At 45.7% G+C, this 19,334-nt stretch overlaps 1 protein-coding gene across 1 annotated transcript in view; it reads right to left on the bottom strand.

Moving 5' to 3' along the window:
* TGFBRAP1 (transforming growth factor beta receptor associated protein 1) overlaps positions 1-19,334 on the bottom strand; it is a 71,795-nt gene that overhangs the window by 32,053 nt on the left and 20,408 nt on the right. Inside the window, exons 2-4 of the mRNA XM_059134328.1 lie at positions 15,005-15,705; positions 5,377-5,571; positions 2,796-2,950 (exon numbers count right to left, since the gene is read on the bottom strand). Coding sequence (XP_058990311.1) covers positions 2,796-2,950; positions 5,377-5,571; positions 15,005-15,692 — 1,038 coding nt within the window. The 5' untranslated portion in view covers positions 15,693-15,705. The remainder of the gene's footprint in view (positions 1-2,795; positions 2,951-5,376; positions 5,572-15,004; positions 15,706-19,334) is intronic.

Raw genomic sequence — 19,334 nt, 5'->3', positions numbered from 1 at the left:
GTCCTAGGATCAAGCCCTGCATCGGGCTCTCTGCTCAGCAGGGAGCCTGCTTCCCTCTCTCTTTCTCTCTGCCTGCCTCTCTGCCTACTTGTGATCTCTGTCTGTCAAATAAATAAACAAAATCTTTAAAAAAAAAAAACAAAACAAAACTGTTTTGAAAGGCCCAGCAGAGCCCAGGCACCTTGCAGGGCTCAGGAGTTGATGTTGGCTCCTTTAGGAGCTGTCAGCTGTTAAGGGGCTGCCCTCAAGCCTTTGAGGCGGCAGGTAGGTCATGGAAGTGGGCGGGGCCAGACCACGAAGGGCTTGGAAAGCCGCAGTACTCTAAGCAAAGGAGTCCATCTATAAGTCAGAAAGAACATTCCCACAGTGGCATGGAGGATGGACTATACACACACACACACACACACACACACACACAGAGGTTGTTAAAATAATAACTTGGGCAAAACAGAAGGGTCTGTACAGCAACAGCAATGGGCACGGGGAATGAAGGCTGAATTCAAGATCATTCTGAGGGTGTATTTCCAGGTTTAGATATAGGAGTTTGCAGCAAATGCGAGAAGGCAGAAAGCATGAAGGAAAGGAAAAGATACCAAGATGACACTCAGATGATGTCCGAGCAAGATGACAACTAATAAGATCCCATACTGACTGCACATAGCTACTCCAGCAAAAGGAGAGGGGAGGGGACGAAGATCAGACAAGGAACACTGGAGATTTCTGTAAGAAAACGTTGCACACCTAAAGCATGTGTGTGTGCAAGGAGGGGGTGCCCCAACATGTGGCCCACCTAAACATCCAAGATGTCCACAGGAGGCTTATGGGGTAGAGAGCAAAAAGGGCAATGACAGACCTCAGACCCTATGGAAGGCATGGCCACCCCACCTGGCTTTGACCTACAGGCTGCGGAGGGAAGTGCGCTCAGCATAGCAAGGCCCCTGAACAGTTCTTCTTTTTGCCTCTGCTGCCCCCTGCTGAACGCAAATAGATTAGTCTCATCTTAAAAAATCCAGAACAAAAAGGAACACTATCAACCTATAAATGCAGAAAAGACACCCTCTTCACTTGCAGTGAGCATAGCATAATGTATAGAGTCAGTGAATCCCTGAGCTGTACACCTGAAATTAACGTAACATCGTGTGTCAACTAGACAAAAAAAGAAAAAATGACCAAAAAAGATGTCCACTTTCATACCCCTAACCATAAATTACATGTCTGGTCTTCTTTTACTTGGCAGCAGAAAGCAACTGAGGTCAGAAGGCATTACCTCATCCCACAACAATCAGTGAGTCGTGTGGAAATCAGACTGATTGGTAACTGTCAAGGGATCATGATTACATCACAGAACTTTGCATGATCAGTTTCAATATTCAGTACAGCATACACACACTCACAGGATGTCTCATTACTTTCAAATACATAGTGTAACATGAACTAACCTAACAACCGATCAAGCAGCAATTTTTAGGGAACCTGATTTCATTGGACATAAAAATAACTTGTGATTCTTGGATCAGTTGGGTTTTTTTAAAGATTTTATTTATTTATTTAACAGAGATCACAAGCATGCAGAGAGGCAGGCAGAGAGAGAGAGGGATCAGTTTTATTTATCACCCCAACTACATTAAAGTTGCTGTCTCGAGTGCATTAAAAGTTTTCTCCTCCAGAAATAATTAGATAGATTCCTGCAGTATTGGGCCATTTATCAGTATGGCTAACAAAGCTTTTCCTATAGATACTAGAAGTCTATAAACTTTTAACATTCAACTCCATCCCAACAAATACAAATTCTAAATCAGGAGACAAATTCTAATTTAGAATTAAAAAAAAATTTTTTTTTCTAATTTGAACAAGAGGTTTATTGTAGTTTCACATATTTATAATTCCACAGGAACCAGCTGGGATTTTTTTCTTACTAATATTGGCTTCTATAGCATTATCTGTAAAGTCCACTCTTTTTTATATAATCATAGAAATTAAAGATATCCAGCCCCATTTTAGGGCATTTTATCTATTCCCCTACTCTCCTCATCAGACCGTATTGTCTTTTTGTTCAGAAAAACTGCATGTGGGCACCTGGGTGGCTCAGGGGTTAAGTGGCTGCCTTCAGCTCAGGTCATGATCCCAGGGTCCTGGGATCAAAGCTCACATCAGACTCCCTGCTCGGTGGGAAGCCTGCTTCCTCCTCTCCCACTCCCCCTGCTTGTGTTCCCCCTCTCTATGTGTCTCTCTCTGTCAAATAAATAAATAAAATCTTTAAAAAAAAAAAAAAAAACTACTGAATGAATGAGTTTCTACCATCTCCCTATTTGAAAGTCAAGTAGACTTTATCTCTTTTGATCCAAGGTCTAAAATTTGTCTTTACTTCTCCCTGATATTTTAAAGTAATCCTATCTCTGTTGTATTTACCAATTCTGAATATTGAACTGTGATGTGCTGATACGGTTACTCTGCTGGTTTAGGAGAACTATGCTCCTGACCCTTCTCTGAAGGCCCACTGAAGAAGAGAGTCAATTGGAAATACTACTTGGTGTGTATATGAGACCCCGGAATCAAACCAGAGGTTTATTGGGCTCGGTGGGCAGTGAGACCTCAGTCCAGCTGTCTCGGACTGCTCTGCAAACAGCCTTCGTACCTGTGTGACGTGAACAAGCTGTGAAAACAAAACACCAGAGCCAAAACTGATCTGCAAGGTCGTGGCGCACAGAAAGGGCCAACGTATGTTAGTGAGATCCGAATGTTCGCTAGCTGGTGGCTTGGCGGCATGCGTTCTTGAGACCGACTTAATTACAAACCTGAAATTTTTCTTTTGGAATGTTCCTCCGGGCTCCTTTTGCTAAAACCAAAGCCTCTTCCACTCTATGACTTGCTAGAAGATCCTGTATTTGCTTTTCCAGGGGTAATGGAACCAAGATGTAAACTCCTTTACTGGTGGCGACAATCACTCTTCCTGGGGAAAAATTCAACAGTGTTGGAAAGAGAAAGAACATCTTGCACAGATATACACTGCTCTCCCAAAACAGGCTTGTCATCCAATCTGATGGCTGATTTCACTGTAGTTCTCCCAACACAAAATTCCTAAAGAAATTATACATTGCAATGCTTTTCTTTCCTTCCTCCCATATTGTTAACTGTCAGGAAAAGAGTGGATGCTATACCACATTTCCAAAGTAAAAAATAAGCTTTTCTGCCATTTATTTGAAAGTGCTGGGCGCCTGGGTGGCTCAGCTGGTTAAGCAACTGCCTTCAGCTCAGGTCGTGATCCTGGAGTCCCCTGGATCAAGTCCCACATTGGGCTCCAGGCTCTGCGAGGAGTCTGCTTCTCCCTCTGACCCGCCCCCTTCTCATGCTCTCTCACTCTCTCAAATAAATAAAATCTTAAAAGGGGGGGGGGCTGATTAATTTAAAATCAGCTGAGTAGTGGGGCACCTGGTTGGCTCAGTTGGTTAAGAATCTGACTTCACCTTAGGTCATGATCCCAGAGTCCTGGGATTGAGCCTGTGTGGGCTCGGCCCTCAGCAGGGAGCCTGCTTCTCCCTCTCCCTCTGCTCATGCTTTGTCTCTCTCTCAAATAACTAAAATCTTAATAAAATAAAATAAAATCAGTTGAGTAGATACATAACATATGGTCCAAAGAAGTTGTAGAGATCAATTATGGTGATCTATGAGAATTATGCTATACTTCTTATAAAAATTTTTTAAGAATTCTTTTCTTTCCATGTTAGCTTATAGGAAACTAAGATTATAATACTACACTCTGAACCATGAGGTATTTCAGATTCACCTACCATCCAAATAACCAAGTTTTGGTCTGAACTTATCACTTCCGGACAGCCCTGTGAGGTCACAGACCCGTGGCCATCACCCTCATGGGATTTGTGAGACCTTGTGCAGACAGTCCACAGAACTGGAGCTCTAATCGAAGGCACACTCCTGCTATGAAGCTTTGGGCTCTGCTCCCTTCCAGACACTGTTTTAAGAAAACTATCACCTGTGTACAGGAAGCAATGAGATGATGTTTCCTTCCTGTCTGAAGGATGACTCAGGGTCAGCCAAGTCTTCCCAGATCTTCCACTCTTCTCTCCTAGGAAGCTATCGTTCCACTCCAGCCCCACTGTCTGGTGTCACAGAAGGCCTCATCTTTCCTTACCTGGACATCTTCCTTATAGTCTTCCCACTCGCTCTCTTGCTAAGATTACGTGTCTCCTATATCACAAGCGAAGTCATTTTCTCATACTCAGAGGAGATTCTGTCCCTTCTCTACACAGGGGTCCCTCTTCCTGGGAAGCCTCTCCTTGTTTGCACCAGGGGCAGGGGAGGTTACATCAGCAGCCTCTATGTGCCCATGACCCCGTGCCCACCTCTACCACTGGTCCATGGCATGCCCTTCTGATGTGTGTACTGGGGCCCCCAACTGAAGCGTGACACGTAAGTGATATCTGTCGCATCCTGAACAGGAAGGGCAATGTTTGGTGAGCTAAAATCCTTAAGTGGCAAATGCAACATATAAATCTAGATTCGTTCCCAGTTTGAGGAAAATATCATAAAAGATCTTCTTCGAACAACTGGGAAAATCTGAACATGGCCAGGATATTAGAGTTCATTTTCTAAGGGGTGCAAGGGCTTTGCAGTTACATAGGAAAATGCTCTCATTCTTAAGAGATGCATGTTGAAGTATTTCAGATTAACTGTCATGATGTCTTTTTCTTACTTTTGAACGGCTTGGCAAAATGTTTTCCAAGTGTTGAGTCTAGCTGAACGGTCTATGGTGCTTCATTTTGTTTTCCTTTCAACTTTTCAGTATGTTTGAAAATGTTCATAATAAAATTTAGGAAAAGTGAAAGAAATCCCTTGCCTGGCTCACTGGTGCACACAGCCTTGGTCTGCTGCAGCCTCATCTCAGGCCGGCTCCCCTCAAGCATGATGTGCTATAGTCATCCTTAATTGGTTGCATGACCTAAAGCTCAGGGCTCCCTCTTGTGCAGATCTGCAGGCACCTTTCCCTCTACCTGGTGTTCTTTCACACCAGATCTGCTTGGCTGACTCCTACTCATCCTTACAGATTTGGCTAAAATACCATCTCCTTCAGGAAGCCCTCCCTGATATTTCCAAGAAACACTTCCTCCTCTGCTCTCCCAACTGGCCTTGTTTCATGCCTATCAAGTTCTTCCACTGCTACAGCTCTCTGCCCAAATGTCTATCTCCCCTTTGCCCTTGGAGGCCCTGGAGCCCAGAGACTGCATTACCAGCAACTGTGTAGCTTCGAAGGTTAGTTAGCCCGAGGTCCAGCTCCGAATGGATCCTTACTAACATCTACTGAACATCACAAACGGATTGATAACCTAATTTCATTGAGATTTCTGTGCAAAGCAGTACCTTCAAAATCCTGTAGAATGTGGCCTTCCTTAAAGGGCAGGGTCTGCTTCTGCTGCTGGTCCAACATGCTGTGCACCGTGATGAATTCATCATCAAGTGCTATGACATACGGGAAGCAAATGGCTGCGCCGATCACGTTCTCTGACCAGCGCACAGGAGCCCGCTGAGATATACCAGCAACTGTGGCGAACATGCCTGTAAAAACGGGAAGAGTCAGGTGCGCCTCAGAAGACCTGTGGCATTCTTCCTTCCTGTAGATGGGTTTGGGGGAAGAATGCCATCCCCTTCTTCCTTCTGTTTTATGATCGGAAAGATCAGTGGGTTAAAGCCTCTGCCTTTAGCTCAGGTCATGATCTCAGGGTCCTGGGATCGAGCCCCGCATCGGGCTCTCTGCTCAGCGGGGAGTCTGCTTCCTCCTCTCTCTCTCTCTCTCTGCCTGCCTCTCTGCCTACTTGTGATCTCTGTCAAATAAATAAAATCTTAAAAAAAAAAAAAAAGAATATTTTGCAGGTGTGAAGAAGCCTACATGACTTTATCAGGACGAGAACTACCTCGCCCTGAATGTGTACCTTTCATTTACTTCCAGTTAAAAATGAGCTTAAAAAAAGGTTTACATGTACCGCCTGGAAGATGTATAAAGTACATGTCCTCAGCTGTGTGGAAAAAGTTACTTCCCAGCAATTTAAGCAGCTCTGCAAGGTCTTTTCCACATCCAGTCCTCCAGCACGTTAGCGTGCCTAAGTTACGGCCCTTCCTTGTTGAATGAGTATTGAAAACATTCCCTCAAACATTTACTGAGCTCCTACGATGTGCCAGGCACTGCACAAGGCATCCTATCAGGAACTGCCCCTGCTCGGAGCTGCAGTCTAATACTGGACACACGCACCCTCGAATGCAGGGACAGAACCAAGTTTGCACTGCAAGACACACTGCTGTTGAGTGTTTGTCAATAACTTCCATAACAAATGACAGCTTATCTGTCTTGTGCATGAAGCACCAGACCAGCCATTTCTCGATGAGCTATATAGTCTGCAGATATGGGGTTTACCAAAATTAATACATTTGCAAAGTAAAGTCAGTCCAATAAAACTTAGTTTTCAAACGAGTTGATGTAAAACACCTTTAGAAACAGCGTGTTATTGCCTGCAAACCACCACGATACCTGGTCTCTGCTGTACAGGATGGAGAACAGGGAGGGGAGACACAGAGGTACACAGAGAACTTCAAGATTTAAATAAAGAAGGGAAGGTTATCTCAACTGTAGCATATGGCAAAATTCCTGAACTGTGAAATCATCAATGCACCGAAATTTTTTGTAGTTACAAAGACTAAAATACACTACAGTTAATCAATTAATTACAAACATCGCTCTTGTCCTCTGAATTGGGCCGTTCCTGAAACTGGGTAGCACGTGGCACCTCACACATGCATACTCACCCTGCTCTTGCCGAACACACGTGAGGCCCTCCCTGGAGAACAACGCTGTGCTCAGAGCACTGTTACGGCCTCCTTAACAAGTTACGTATGGGTTCTCGGCATGTGCGAGCAACAACTGAACTCCCAAACTGAGGGTTGCTGGGGGGAGGGTGGGATGGGCTAGATGGGTGATGGGCATGAAGGAGGGCACTTGCTGTGATGGGCGCTGGGTGTCATATGCAACTGATAAATCACCAAAATCCACTCCTGAAACTACAGTATATGTTAGCTACCTTAAATTAAAAAAAAAAAAAAAAGATGACAGCACAATAAGCCTGGAGAGAGAGAGAGAGAGAGAGTGTGTGTGTGTGTGTGTGTACATGTCATCTACTAAGAAGTCACAATTGCTTTATGTAAACCATTCTGATCTGGAGCATTTCCCTTTGGCCCTTTGGAGTCTCCAAACATCATTAGGAAAAAGACCAACGACTCAATACAGAAAGAGAGGCTATAAAAGAGTAAATCACAAAAGACAAAATGCAAATGGCTAATAAGTATATGAAGAGAGCCTCATATTTATCAGTAACTAAGGTTACATGTTTAAATGAAAAATAGTAAAAACAACTTCTACTCATCAGATTAGCCAAATGTTATAGACTGATAAAGACAAGTATTGGTATAGTATAAGAAAATATATTTTGAAGAATAATTTGGGTATTATCTACCCAAACTGAATTTAATTGATTCCACTTTTAAATCTATTGCCAACCGATAAGTACAAGGGTGGTCTCTGCGATATTTTTAGTATATAGTAGTATATAATATAGTAGTATAATATATATAATATATATTGTATAATATAGTAGTATATATTATATAATATAGTAGTATATATTATATTATATTATATTATATAGTATAGTATATATTATATATAATAATAGTAGTATAGTACTATATATAGTATAGTAGTAGTATAATATAATATAGTAGTATAAATATGTATTATATATAATAGTATAAATATATATTATAGTATATATATTATATATTATAGTATAGTAGTATAGTATAGTATACATATTATGTATTATAGTATAAATAATATAGTAGTATAAAATTAAGTATAATACATTAAAAGATGATGTGGCTCTGGGTGAATGCACCACGAACAGAAAAGAATTCTCTCTCTTAAATGAGTACAGACAAAAAGAACTACTACAAATTAGCGTGTTGAGCAGTGATTTCAGTTCAGTGAACATTCACTGTGTGGAGCACGGAGTTCGCTACCAAGAGACGGACAATGGATTCAAGGGTTCAAGGTGGTGAAAGTGTTAAGGGAAATGCCTAAACAATGACGGCACAAGAGATGGAGACCAGGACACAGAAAGGCGCAAAAAACTTTCTGAGTGCAGATGGAGTACTGCTGGAGGTCAAGTCTAGAGCTGAGTGATCAGAGCCCAGCCTGCACAGGGAAGAGGACACATGCAGGGGGCAGCAGTGGGGCCGGCATGTGTCCCCAGAACAGGACAAACCCTGTTTGAAAGTCAAGTTGGCATTGGAATGGGAAGCGCTGGCCCCTAGGCGGGCTAAGGAGTGCGGCCCACACTTGTTATATAGATCACGGGGGCTTCTGAAGGCCAGTTGGGCAGGAGTGTGAAGAGTGTATGCAAGGAGCCACACGAGGAGGGCCGGATGGCTGCCTGCCACCATGGAGGTGGGCTGGACCAGGCCAGGGCTGGGGCACAACAGAGGGGGCAGCCACTTCTGGGGGTGAATCAGGGAACCTGGCCACAGACTCAGTAGGAGCAAGAGAAAAGGGGAGGCAAGGGCCACCATGCAGGAGTCAGCCTCGAGATCGAACAGACTGAGGAGTCTGAAACGAAACAGGGACCAGGATGCAGAGCTGGTTGAGAGGCAGTGTTGGCACTTCCTGGAACTGGAGGTCACAGACTTTGGAGAGACGCAAGCCAGGGCTTTCTCAGGGGCTGGTGGTAGCATGCTTCTTGAAGGCAGGAAGGGGGGGACACACCATGCTTCCGCAGAGCACAGCAGAAGCCACAGCAGAGTACAGGATGACCCGAGAGGGACCGTCATCTGCAGAGTGTGAGGGAGGACTGCTCCCGAGGCTGGTGGGCAGAATACAGAGAGTCGCCTGGTTCTGTTGCCGAGGTGGGACAATGCCTGGGACCCAAGGCCCTGGGTTTGGCATTGCCAGTGTTTTACCATACCAGAGAGAACACCATTACCATTGGAACTGGCCTACCAACAACACCGCCCAGGTGTTCAGGCAGCATTAAAACTGGTGGGGAGAAAGCGAGGCCCAAGGCTCTGGGAAGCATTAAGACTCTGGAAGGAGGACTGAACTTTGGAGGAGGAAGCATTCTCTTGACCCTTCTGTACGTTCAGAGCCAGCCAGCTGGAATAACCTGAAGGCATGCCACTCCCCCGGGGTGCCTGGCAAATCGTAAGCCGTAAGCCCAATGACGCTGCCAGATTTCGGGTCAAATAACCATGTATAGCACACTCCCCCAGGAACATGGACTGTAAGATGCTGTCCTGCCTCCTCCTGGAGTTAAATTCCAGTGATTGCCTTTACCCATGTAAGGCTGGGTACCACCCAGCCCAGGAGATATGCGGTACAGAGGCCCTGACATGAATGTTCTTGTAACGGAATAGGCAGAAACCAGAGGTCCAGAACAAAGGCTTCTGTTTACCCAAAAAGCAGAAGATGACACTGGAATAAAAGAGCAGAGCGGTCACTGGCAGCTGATAGGCCCAGGTCGGGCATTAGAAGGTGCCCAGAACCAGTTAGGCACGGAGGTACTGTTATTAACACCCCCCAATTAACTACATGCCTGCAGAGCAGGTGACAAATTCTATTGTTTCTATATTGTTGGAGTCAAGTGCTGTCAACGTGCAAATGTAACAAATGTGTACATGGTACATTTTTAAAAAGCATTATTTTCAACAGTGAACCCTTTAAATATCAGAGGTCCCCTTATCTGAGCTGGGAGAAGGGGAGGGGGCCAGGCAACCAGGGGGCCATGTGGAGTCGGGAGAGGCTTAATTGTCTGCATTTTTCAAGAAGTGGTATCAAAGGACAGAGTTTAAAATCACAAGACTCAATTGCATTATGAAAATTTCAACAAAATATTGCTGGGAACAGGAAAATCTAAGCTAAGGCAAAAGGCTAAGAGTGGTTTCTCATGACACAGGAGAAATCTTCAAAAGAAAGAAAAGCAAAATGAAAATACATAGCTTTTATATGTTTAAAGGTGCATTTGCATTCATTAGAGTATTTATTTGAACTTAACTCTTTGTATTTTTTTTTAAAGATTTTATTTATTTATTTGACAGAGAGAGATCACAAGTAGGCAGAGAGGCAGGCAGAGAGAGAGAGAGGAGGAAGCAGGCTCCCTGCCGAGCAGAGAGCCCGATGTGGGACTCGATCCCAGGACCTGAGATCATGACCTGAGCCGAAGGCAGCGGCTTAACCCACTGAGCCAACCAGGCACCCTTAACTCTTTTTAAATAAAGATTTTATTTATGTATTTGAGAGAGACAGGGAGAGAGAAAGAGCACAAGTTGGGGGAGGGGGAGGAACAGAAGGAGAAGCAGACTCCCTGCTGAGGGACATGGGTGTTGGGGGTGGGACTCCATCCCAGGATCCCAGGATCAGGAGCCAAACCAACTGAACCACCCAGGCGTCCGTACCTGAACGTAATTCTGAATCCATGTAATAAAGCTGCTGATTACTATGCTGCATACAGAACCTGTATATAGGTAACATATAAGAGAGCTTACAAGTGATTGGTGTCAAATGTTTTCCCTATAAAGCCTTTATAACTGAAACAGTAAGGTACGGGCTCATAAGCAGACGAACACACTGATGGAACAGAACAGAAAATCCAGAGATAGAGCCAAAGGCGAAAGAGAATTCGGTGTGTGTTAAAGGTGGCTTTCTATATCCTTTGGGTGACAGAGGGTGGGCTCTGTAGTAGGATGGCTGGGATAATGGACAGCCATAGAGAAAAGGAAAAACTAAATCTGTTCCTTATACTCTGCATCATGAAAAATGAAACCACAAAAATACCAGCAGAAAACATGGGTGATTTTTGTCTGTAACCAGAAGACAGGGAAGCGACCCTAATGATGACTTGAAGTCATGTGCACTGGTGGTTGGGTGGTAGACTTCTCGCCTAACTGTGATTCAAAATCAAGACTTAGTAAAGTAAAAAGGTTAATACATTTGATTATATAGGAACATTGAAGAAAAGCTTTTCATGGTAAAAACTGGAAACAAATATTTGAAACCTATACCAGGCAACAAGCTGGTATCTCAAATACAGAAAGGACACTAAAAGAAATGGCAAGAGAAAAGGACAATCCCCATCAAAAGAAATGCAATGGCTCCTAAATGTATGAAAAAACGTCCCCTCTTGGGGCGCCTGCGTGGCAGTCAGTTAAGCAACCGACTCTTGGTTTTGGCTTAGGTCATGATCTCAGGGTTGTAAGATCGAGCCCCACTTCGGGCTCCAAGAGGAGTCTGCTTAAGATTCTCTCTCCCTCTCCCTCTGAGCCCCTCCCCCCACACCCCGAAATAAATAAATAAATCTTTTAAAAAGTGTTCACACTTGCTCACACAGGAAAAATGCAATTAACTACTTCTCATGTACAGGACTGGGGACCACACAGAAGGAAGCTCAGCAACATACCCTATTCTTTTGGCAAAGCTGAGGGGAAACGGGCATTGTCATATGTTGCTGGGGAGAACAGAAAATGCACACACATTTATCAACGGAATACAGCAATACCTAGCAAAACTCACATGCATTTGTATTTGGACTCAACAATCCCACCTACAAACGGCTTTTCCATAGATCCACCAGGAAAGTACAAAAAAAATAAGGCACTAGTAAAATTGTAAAACTGGAAAAACCCACATGCCCACTAAAAGGGGCCTGATTAAAAACACTACACGAGGAGCACCTGGGTGGCTCACTGGGTTAAGCCTCTGCCTTTGGCTCTGGTCATGATCCCAGGGTCCTGGGATCGAGCCCCACATTGGACTCTCTGCTTAGCAGGGAGTCCGCTTCCCCCTCTCTCTCTGCCTGCCTCTCTGCCTACTTGTGATCTCTCTCTCTGTCAAATAAGTAAATAAAATTAAAAAAAAATAATAAAACACGACACCACCTCCACACAACGGAGTAGCATGATGCTGTGAAATCTCTGGATTATATAACAAAGGGGTCTCCATAATACATTGTTAGGCTAAAAAAAAAAAAATGCTGAGAAAGAGATGCTAATATTTACATATTTATTTGTATTTTTTATCAAAAAATGAGAGGATAAACCATAAAATATCATAAAAATAAAGGTTCCCTGGGGCGCCTGGGTGGCTCAGTGGGTTAAAGCCTCTGCCTTCAGTTCCGGTCATGATTCCAGGGTCCTGGGATCGAGCACCGAATCAGGCTCTCTGCTCAGCAGGGGGCCTGCTTCCTCCTCTCTCTCTCTCTGCCTGCCTCTATGCCTACTGTGATCTCTCTCTGTCAAATAAATAAAATCTTTAAAAAAAAAAAAAAAAAGGCCACTTCTGGAAGACAGAAGGGATCATCTTATTGAGAACCTCCTCGTTCTGCCTTTCTTAACAATGCACCCGGGGGCAACCAAATACAGTAAGTTCCTCTCCACTGAAGCAGTCCAGTTAACACATGGAGGAGGAAGGGACAGGAAGAGGACGCTGCCACTTGGCAGCCCCAAGACTGAAAGGCTGTATGCATCACTCATCAACAGCCACTGCCAGCGCAGAAAGAGAAAGAAATTACACAACCCGATGCAAGGCCTCCACCCCGATGACGAAATCTGGCCTCTCCCCGAAATAAGCAAAACAACAACAACAACACAACAAAAAAAAAATCCCCAAACATCCCCCACTTGAATCTGACAACACCTGGCATCCTAATTATCAGCTGGCAGGAAACGCAAAGGTCAACCTGACATAGTAAACAATACAAGGGGATAAAAATCATCAAAATTCAGGCTGTGCGAGGTGACAGGTGAAGTGATCCAACCTCTTCAACAAAAAGTTAGGAAAAGATAAAAAGAGGAGCAGGAACCGTAAGAGAACTTGAGAGACAGAGAGACGCTTAACAGATCAATCAACGGCAATGTACAGGCCTCATGAGGGATCTGACTCAAACTGGAGAACATACATATCCTTACACACAAATTTATGTAGGTAGTATTTACATATATCTCTTTGAATATGTGTGATAGTAGGAGAAACATGGCATGCCTTGATGTTTGGTGATATTAAGGAATTGCTGTTATATTTATTTTTAGGTATGCAATGGTATTGTGGCTTTCTTTCCTTTTCTCTTTCTTTTTTTTAAGGAACTTAGAACTTTACACTGAATGGTTTCTAGGAGAAGTGTTATCAGGCCCATGATGCTATGATAATCAAGCAGGGGAAACGGAGGTGTATTAAACAACTGGCAAGGAATTCATAACAGCTGGAGCTGAGCGATGGGTACATTTGAGCTCATTATAATATTCTATTTAGTTATGTTTTCCATAACACAAATTTTTATTAAAATTGGGAATTTTTGTTAAGAAAAAAAGGTGGCTGAGGTAAAGAATATTTTCTCTAAAAAGTAAAAATCTGAACTATCGTGGGGTACCTGGGTGCCTCAGCCGGTGAGGCATCTGCCTTTGGCTCAGGTCACGATCCTGGGGGCCTGGGATCGAGCCCCCTCGTCAGGCTCCCTGCTCGGTGGGAAGCCTGCTTCTCCCTCTGCCTCCTTTGCCTCCTTCCTCTGCCTGTCGCTCTGACTGCTTGTGTGCTCATTCTCAAATAAATAAACAAATAATTTTTATATAAATATAAATATATATATATATATATTAAAATCTTAGCTATTGAGCCATGAAGAGACACAGAGGAAACTTAAATGCATATTACTAAGTGAAAGATGTCAATGTGAAAAGGTAACGTACTGTATGAGCTCAACTACACAGCACTCTGGAAAGATCAGCAGTTGCCAGAGGTTGGGGGTACAGGGGATGAACAGGTAGAAGACAAGAATTTTGAACACCGAGAATCAGTGAACATACTCTCTATGGTACCATGATGATGGATACGTGTTATTATACATCTGTCCAAACTCAAAGAACATACAACTCCAAGAGTGAACCCTGGCGTAAACTACAGACCTTGGAGGTTATAAAGTCTCCCTGTAGATACGTCCATTATCATAAATGCGGCCCTCTGGTGGGGAGATGCGGATGGTGCACCAGGATGTGCATGTCTGGGGGTAATGGGTATATGGGAAATCTGCACTTTCCGCTCAATCCTGCTGTGAACCCAAAATGGATCAAAAAAATAAAACTGATTAAGAAAGTAAAAAATCTGTACGTGTTCACTGACCAGAGTTTGTGACTCAACTTTTGTTGTGACCAGAAAATATGTTTGTACCCCTCACCTGGAGTGAGATGCCTACACACAGACTACGGTTAATGAGCACCGGGAGTGAGGGGATGCTTACCCTCCCCAGCACCCACTGTGTGTCACAGACACACATGAACCCTAAAATGAGCCAACCGTGACTGAAAGAAAATAAAAGTCACCCACACCATGAACAGCTCTGAGCCTGAATTTCAAGAAGGCAGCACAGGGAATTCACGAGGCCCAACGATAGAGCCAAAGCCCTTTCGGGGCCTGGTGACAAGACAGTGCGGTGTGATGAAACTGCAGTCAGTTCAGTAATGGGTGTCACGCCTGAAATTATGTCTAAGTGAGCTATACTCCTTTCCATAACGAAGAATACAAACAACCGGACAAACCCACCCACGTGGAAAAAATCTTATATGGAAGGCTTACAGATTTTTATTTTGTAGTCATTTACTTAAAGGAATTTTCTCCCTGTGTCATCTCGAGGCTCCGCTAGCACAGAAGAAAGCTGGCTCTACCTTGTGACTAGTTTTGTTCCATGGATTCTACATACCCTGGACAATCTAAAGGAATGCTAGAGTGCACAATGGTTCGGAATTCTGTTTATATCTCGCCAGGCATCCCTAGTGCTGGTGAATACTCCTCACGAGTACCTATTTTCACAGCTAGGTTCTTTCACAGCTAGGGACTGTGCAAGGGCTCACGGAGGTAAAGCAAAAGGAATGGACAAACGGGAGGTGGAGGTTGGTGGAGGCTCACCCAGTCCTCCGGGACCTGCCAGGAGGAACTCCTGTCTCCCGATCCTCTTGACGATGGGGCGCTTCTCCTCGCTGCAGTAAGGAAACAGGTCCTGGGAGAAGCCTGTGTTGTAGTTCAGTATGATGTACTGCGTGGTCAGAGCCAAGCACAGGAAGTGGCCGTCCACGGCCACAGCCAGGGGCTGCTCCGGCGTGGACACCTCCCTGACGATTTGGACCCGGTCCTCGTACACCAGGAACAGCTGGATGGTCCTGCGCTTGACCGAGATGATGCAGACTTCCACGCAGAATGGGTCCCCATTCACGGGGTTCTCGTTCAAGGCCAGCGCTGTGGCCCCTTTGATGCGCGCCCCCGAGGGCACGGGCTCCAGGCTCATCATGTTGACCAGGGTGATGGAGTTGTCACAGAGCACCAGCAGCCTGTTGAGGGCCGAGGCTGCTCGCAGCTCATTCACCGGCTTCCGGAAGCCCAGGTGTCGGTGCAGCTGCTTGGTGGCAGAGAAGGTGGCTGTCCCGGTGGGCAGCGCCCGCTCCTCCAATAGGAAGTGGTAGACTACACAGTCACTGGTACCCACGTAAAGGTTCTTCCCGCAGCATTCCACGCATTCTATGTGCACCCGTTCCTTGTCACCTGCCAGCAGCTCCCACTCCACGGCAGCGACCAGCGTGAAGGCCTTGGTGCTCATCATGTCTGCTGGTGACCTGCGGGGAGAAGGACTGGGACGTTAATTCAGGGGAACGAACGCCAAGCAGAACCATGTCAGGTCACAATGGATATACCTCCTTCCTCAGTTATGATTTCAGTGGAAAGAAACTATTCGACACTTAAGAAACAGCACTGGGGTGAAAAGCTCTCCCTCTGGGTCTCATTCTACCAGGCAACGGAAGACCGCAGCAGGAGAGCACATGCGTGGGCTCCTGACAAAGGCCATCCTGCCCATTCTCAGTGGAGCCCAGAAGTCCATGGAGTTTCCTCAGGTTGCTCTTGGGAGAGGACCAAGAGCTTCTGTGTGCTGCAGAAGACCAGCACACAGATCCACCCCGAGACAACATAACAGAAACTATTTGGAAAAAGGCAAAAAGGGTCCTCACTGATCTTCCCTTGAGCCTCTCTGGCCACTTGGCTGAGTGTTTTAGTGAACAGTGGGACGCAGCTACCTCAGCTGGTTAAACCTTGCCCCACAGATCTTGTCAGAAACACTGAGGCAGGGGCTGCATCTGGCACGTGGTGTTCTTCTCAGCACCGTATTTGGCTCTCCGAGGAGAGGTGTTCATGCAAAGTGGTAAAGATGTGCCTCAAATCCCTATGTCCACCAGGGAAGGAGAGATCTAGAGACCTGTGAGAAGGTCACTGACATGTCAGTTAAGGGATGTTTCCCGCTAGAAGACCGACTGACCCAACCTCTGAAGAGAACTCTGGTTTCAAACACCACCAGGTCAGAGGAAGCAGAAATGAGCAAGATGGCCTTTCCCTGACTTCTCAGCCCACAGGAAGGCAATCACACAGGCTCCCCACTCCACGGAAGCAGGAGGGAGAAAGAGCTCCACAGAGGTCTGTAGAAGGTTCGTGGAAGTTAGGGGAGGCCCGCTGGACTCTTCTGTCACTTTGAGCTGTCCAGAAGCAGGGTCGCTTCCAGAGAGACTAAATTCCTTAATCCTTTCAGGCATTCTAGCCAAGGCTAGAAGACCTCTTGGAAATATTCAAGAAAGAATGTAGAATGCTATCATTTCTTATATTCCCCTGTCTATTGGGGAAGCAACAGCTACACAAGAACTCCAGTCTCCTGTCAATAAAATGCCCAGGAAGGAGGGTATCTCAGGTCTGGGGATGAGGCATTTCTGCTGGACACCATCGGAGTTCCTTCTTGTCACTTACTGGCTATGTGACTTGGAAAGTCACCTGGCTTCTCCATGCCTCGGTTTCCTCATTTGTAAAATGAGTGTAGTAAGGGCACTACCTCATAACGATATTTTGAAGCTTAAGTAAGTGAGTTCATATAAAATAATATCTGAGGACATAACAAGGACCCAATAAAAGTTTATGATCTAATAATCTTTGATATATCAGACTCAAAGCCCCAGCCCACTTTCGGTTTTTATTTCCCAAGCTGGGTACAGAGAGATGAAACAATGCTGTCTTCTGCCCTTAGCTAGGGAACCAGTGTCCACCTTGTTGACACTGAAGGACAGACTGAAATGTAAGCCAGACACACACTCAAACACAGCCTCCCCCACCTCATGCACTGTCATACTCATTTACATGAGCTGCTCTCACAGAGACTATGAAAACAAGGCAAGAAAGTGGGGCGTGAGGCTCGGAAGGCATCATAGAGGAAGGAATCCTGTCCATCTATCTGGGGCCACAGGAACTTGCAGGGTCCTGGGGAAAGCCAGGGTTGGAGGAAAAAAGTAAGCTTCAGAGTCTGACACCAACTGTTTTTAAAGACTACCATCTATTTGTCATGACCAAACAGAAGCACAAAATCTAACCAAGATGATGTTTTTTTCCCCCATTTCAGTGCCAAAGTGTAAAACAGGTATTGAGATGTAGACATCGAGACATCCTAAGTCCGTGAAAGCGAGGGGTTATGAAATACTGCTGCCTTCCCTGTTCGATCAATAACGGCTGTCTTTTAGACCTGCATGACTGAGTGACTCTAATGTTCGAAGTGTCAGTTGTACCCTTCCCTTTGCAGAAGGAACAGAGAGACAGGCTGTGGGCACTCATAAGCCAATTCCTACTTAACTCTTCCAAGGTGTGGTGTCTTCGCTTCACACGAGAGATGAACCAGACACGTTTGTGGTGAATTTATGCAAACATGGCGTATTTAGTCTAAGGACTGGGTGGACAGAGGACGAGGCAGAGGAGAGCTAGAGCTGTAAGACAAGCATCTGGTTTACTTCAAAGTTTTGTAGTATGAGTGTTTAAGAAGAAATATTTTACTCTGTGATAACTACAACTGCTCAAGTCTTGCTAAAGTTCCCCGCTATAGGCCTTGAAAAAAAAATGTGGTTTATAAGAAGCCGAAGGAGACTGATGTCAGCATCATGGTGGCTAAGATGTTCCTCCTTTATATCCTGCCTTTTCACAAGGAATTAGACATCCATCCACAGACCAAAGCCCCAGGCCGGGTGCTAGGATCTAGCACCACACACCATGGGACCCAGGGGAGACTCACGCACTCACACGCTCTGCAACAGGCAGGCAGAACTCAGCGTGGGCTGTGGAACCGTGGAGCCAACAAACGGCCACCAACCCTGCCAGACCCCTGTCCCTGCAGCTGGGGAGAAACCTGCAGAATGCTGATGGGCGTGGCTATGCACACAAGGGGCAGACTGTGCACAAGTCCAGCCTTCCCCAGAGGAGCTTCCTGCATGCCAGTGCAGCAAGCAGCACACAACACCGCACAACAACCTGAGCAGACTGGCCAGTCACAGCAGAGGAGGCATTAAGAGAAACCTTCCCAGGGCTGTGCTTGGCAAGGAACCACTGCAGGGGACTGATCTGTCAGACTGGGGCAGTCTCTGCTGCAGGGGGTAGGGCAGGGGTGCAGCAGCACGGGCCACCCCAGAAGTGTGGGATGAGGCGGCGGACTCCCATTGCTCTGCAGCAGGACCCAAAGTACAGAGGCTGGATGTCCGTGGCTGCGAGAAGGAAGGACACTGGGAGAGAGGCCAATGGGAATTTTCAAGGGCAGAAAGGAGACAGTGTGCAGCAGAAAGTCGACCATGAGCGGGTGGGAACACCACACCCAGGGAGTTCACCAGTGCGTCTCTAGGCACCCCCAACGCCTGAGCTAGACCCACCTCCACCTACGGAGCAGCAGCTCTTGCACATGTGCAGCATGGGAGAGAGCCCAGTAGGCCCAGAGCCCCTCAGACAGCAGGCCTAGATCGCCGGCCAGGGAGAATCCACAAACAAGCTACAGCGCCACCTTCAGGAAAACAAAGGAGAGGTTTCCAGGAGCCGGCTGGTAAGTTGTAAGAACCGGAGAAGACATAAAAGATTCAGAATCCCACCACAAGAGGGAGCAAGGGAGCAGAGTGGAGGCTTCCATGCCCAGAGACCAAGAACCTGCGTACCACCGCGGTGGCCCAGAACATCCATCTCCAGGCCGATTGAAGGAGCTGCCACTATCACAAATGTGAACGTGGCAACGCAAAGCTACAAGGAACGTGACAAAATAAGGAAACGTGCCATCACAAGGAGAGTAAGAACTCCCCCAAAACTGAGTTCAAAGGCATGAAATGTGTGATCTAGCTGATATTTCAAAGTAGCTGCTCTGAAGAACTTCAGTGAGCCACAAGAAAACTCGGCCAATTCAATGAAA

The sequence above is a fragment of the Mustela lutreola genome, chromosome 9, assembly GCF_030435805.1.
Source record: "Mustela lutreola isolate mMusLut2 chromosome 9, mMusLut2.pri, whole genome shotgun sequence".
NCBI classification, from domain to species: domain Eukaryota; kingdom Metazoa; phylum Chordata; class Mammalia; order Carnivora; family Mustelidae; genus Mustela; species Mustela lutreola.
This window is presented reverse-complemented; position numbering and strand designations above follow the sequence as displayed.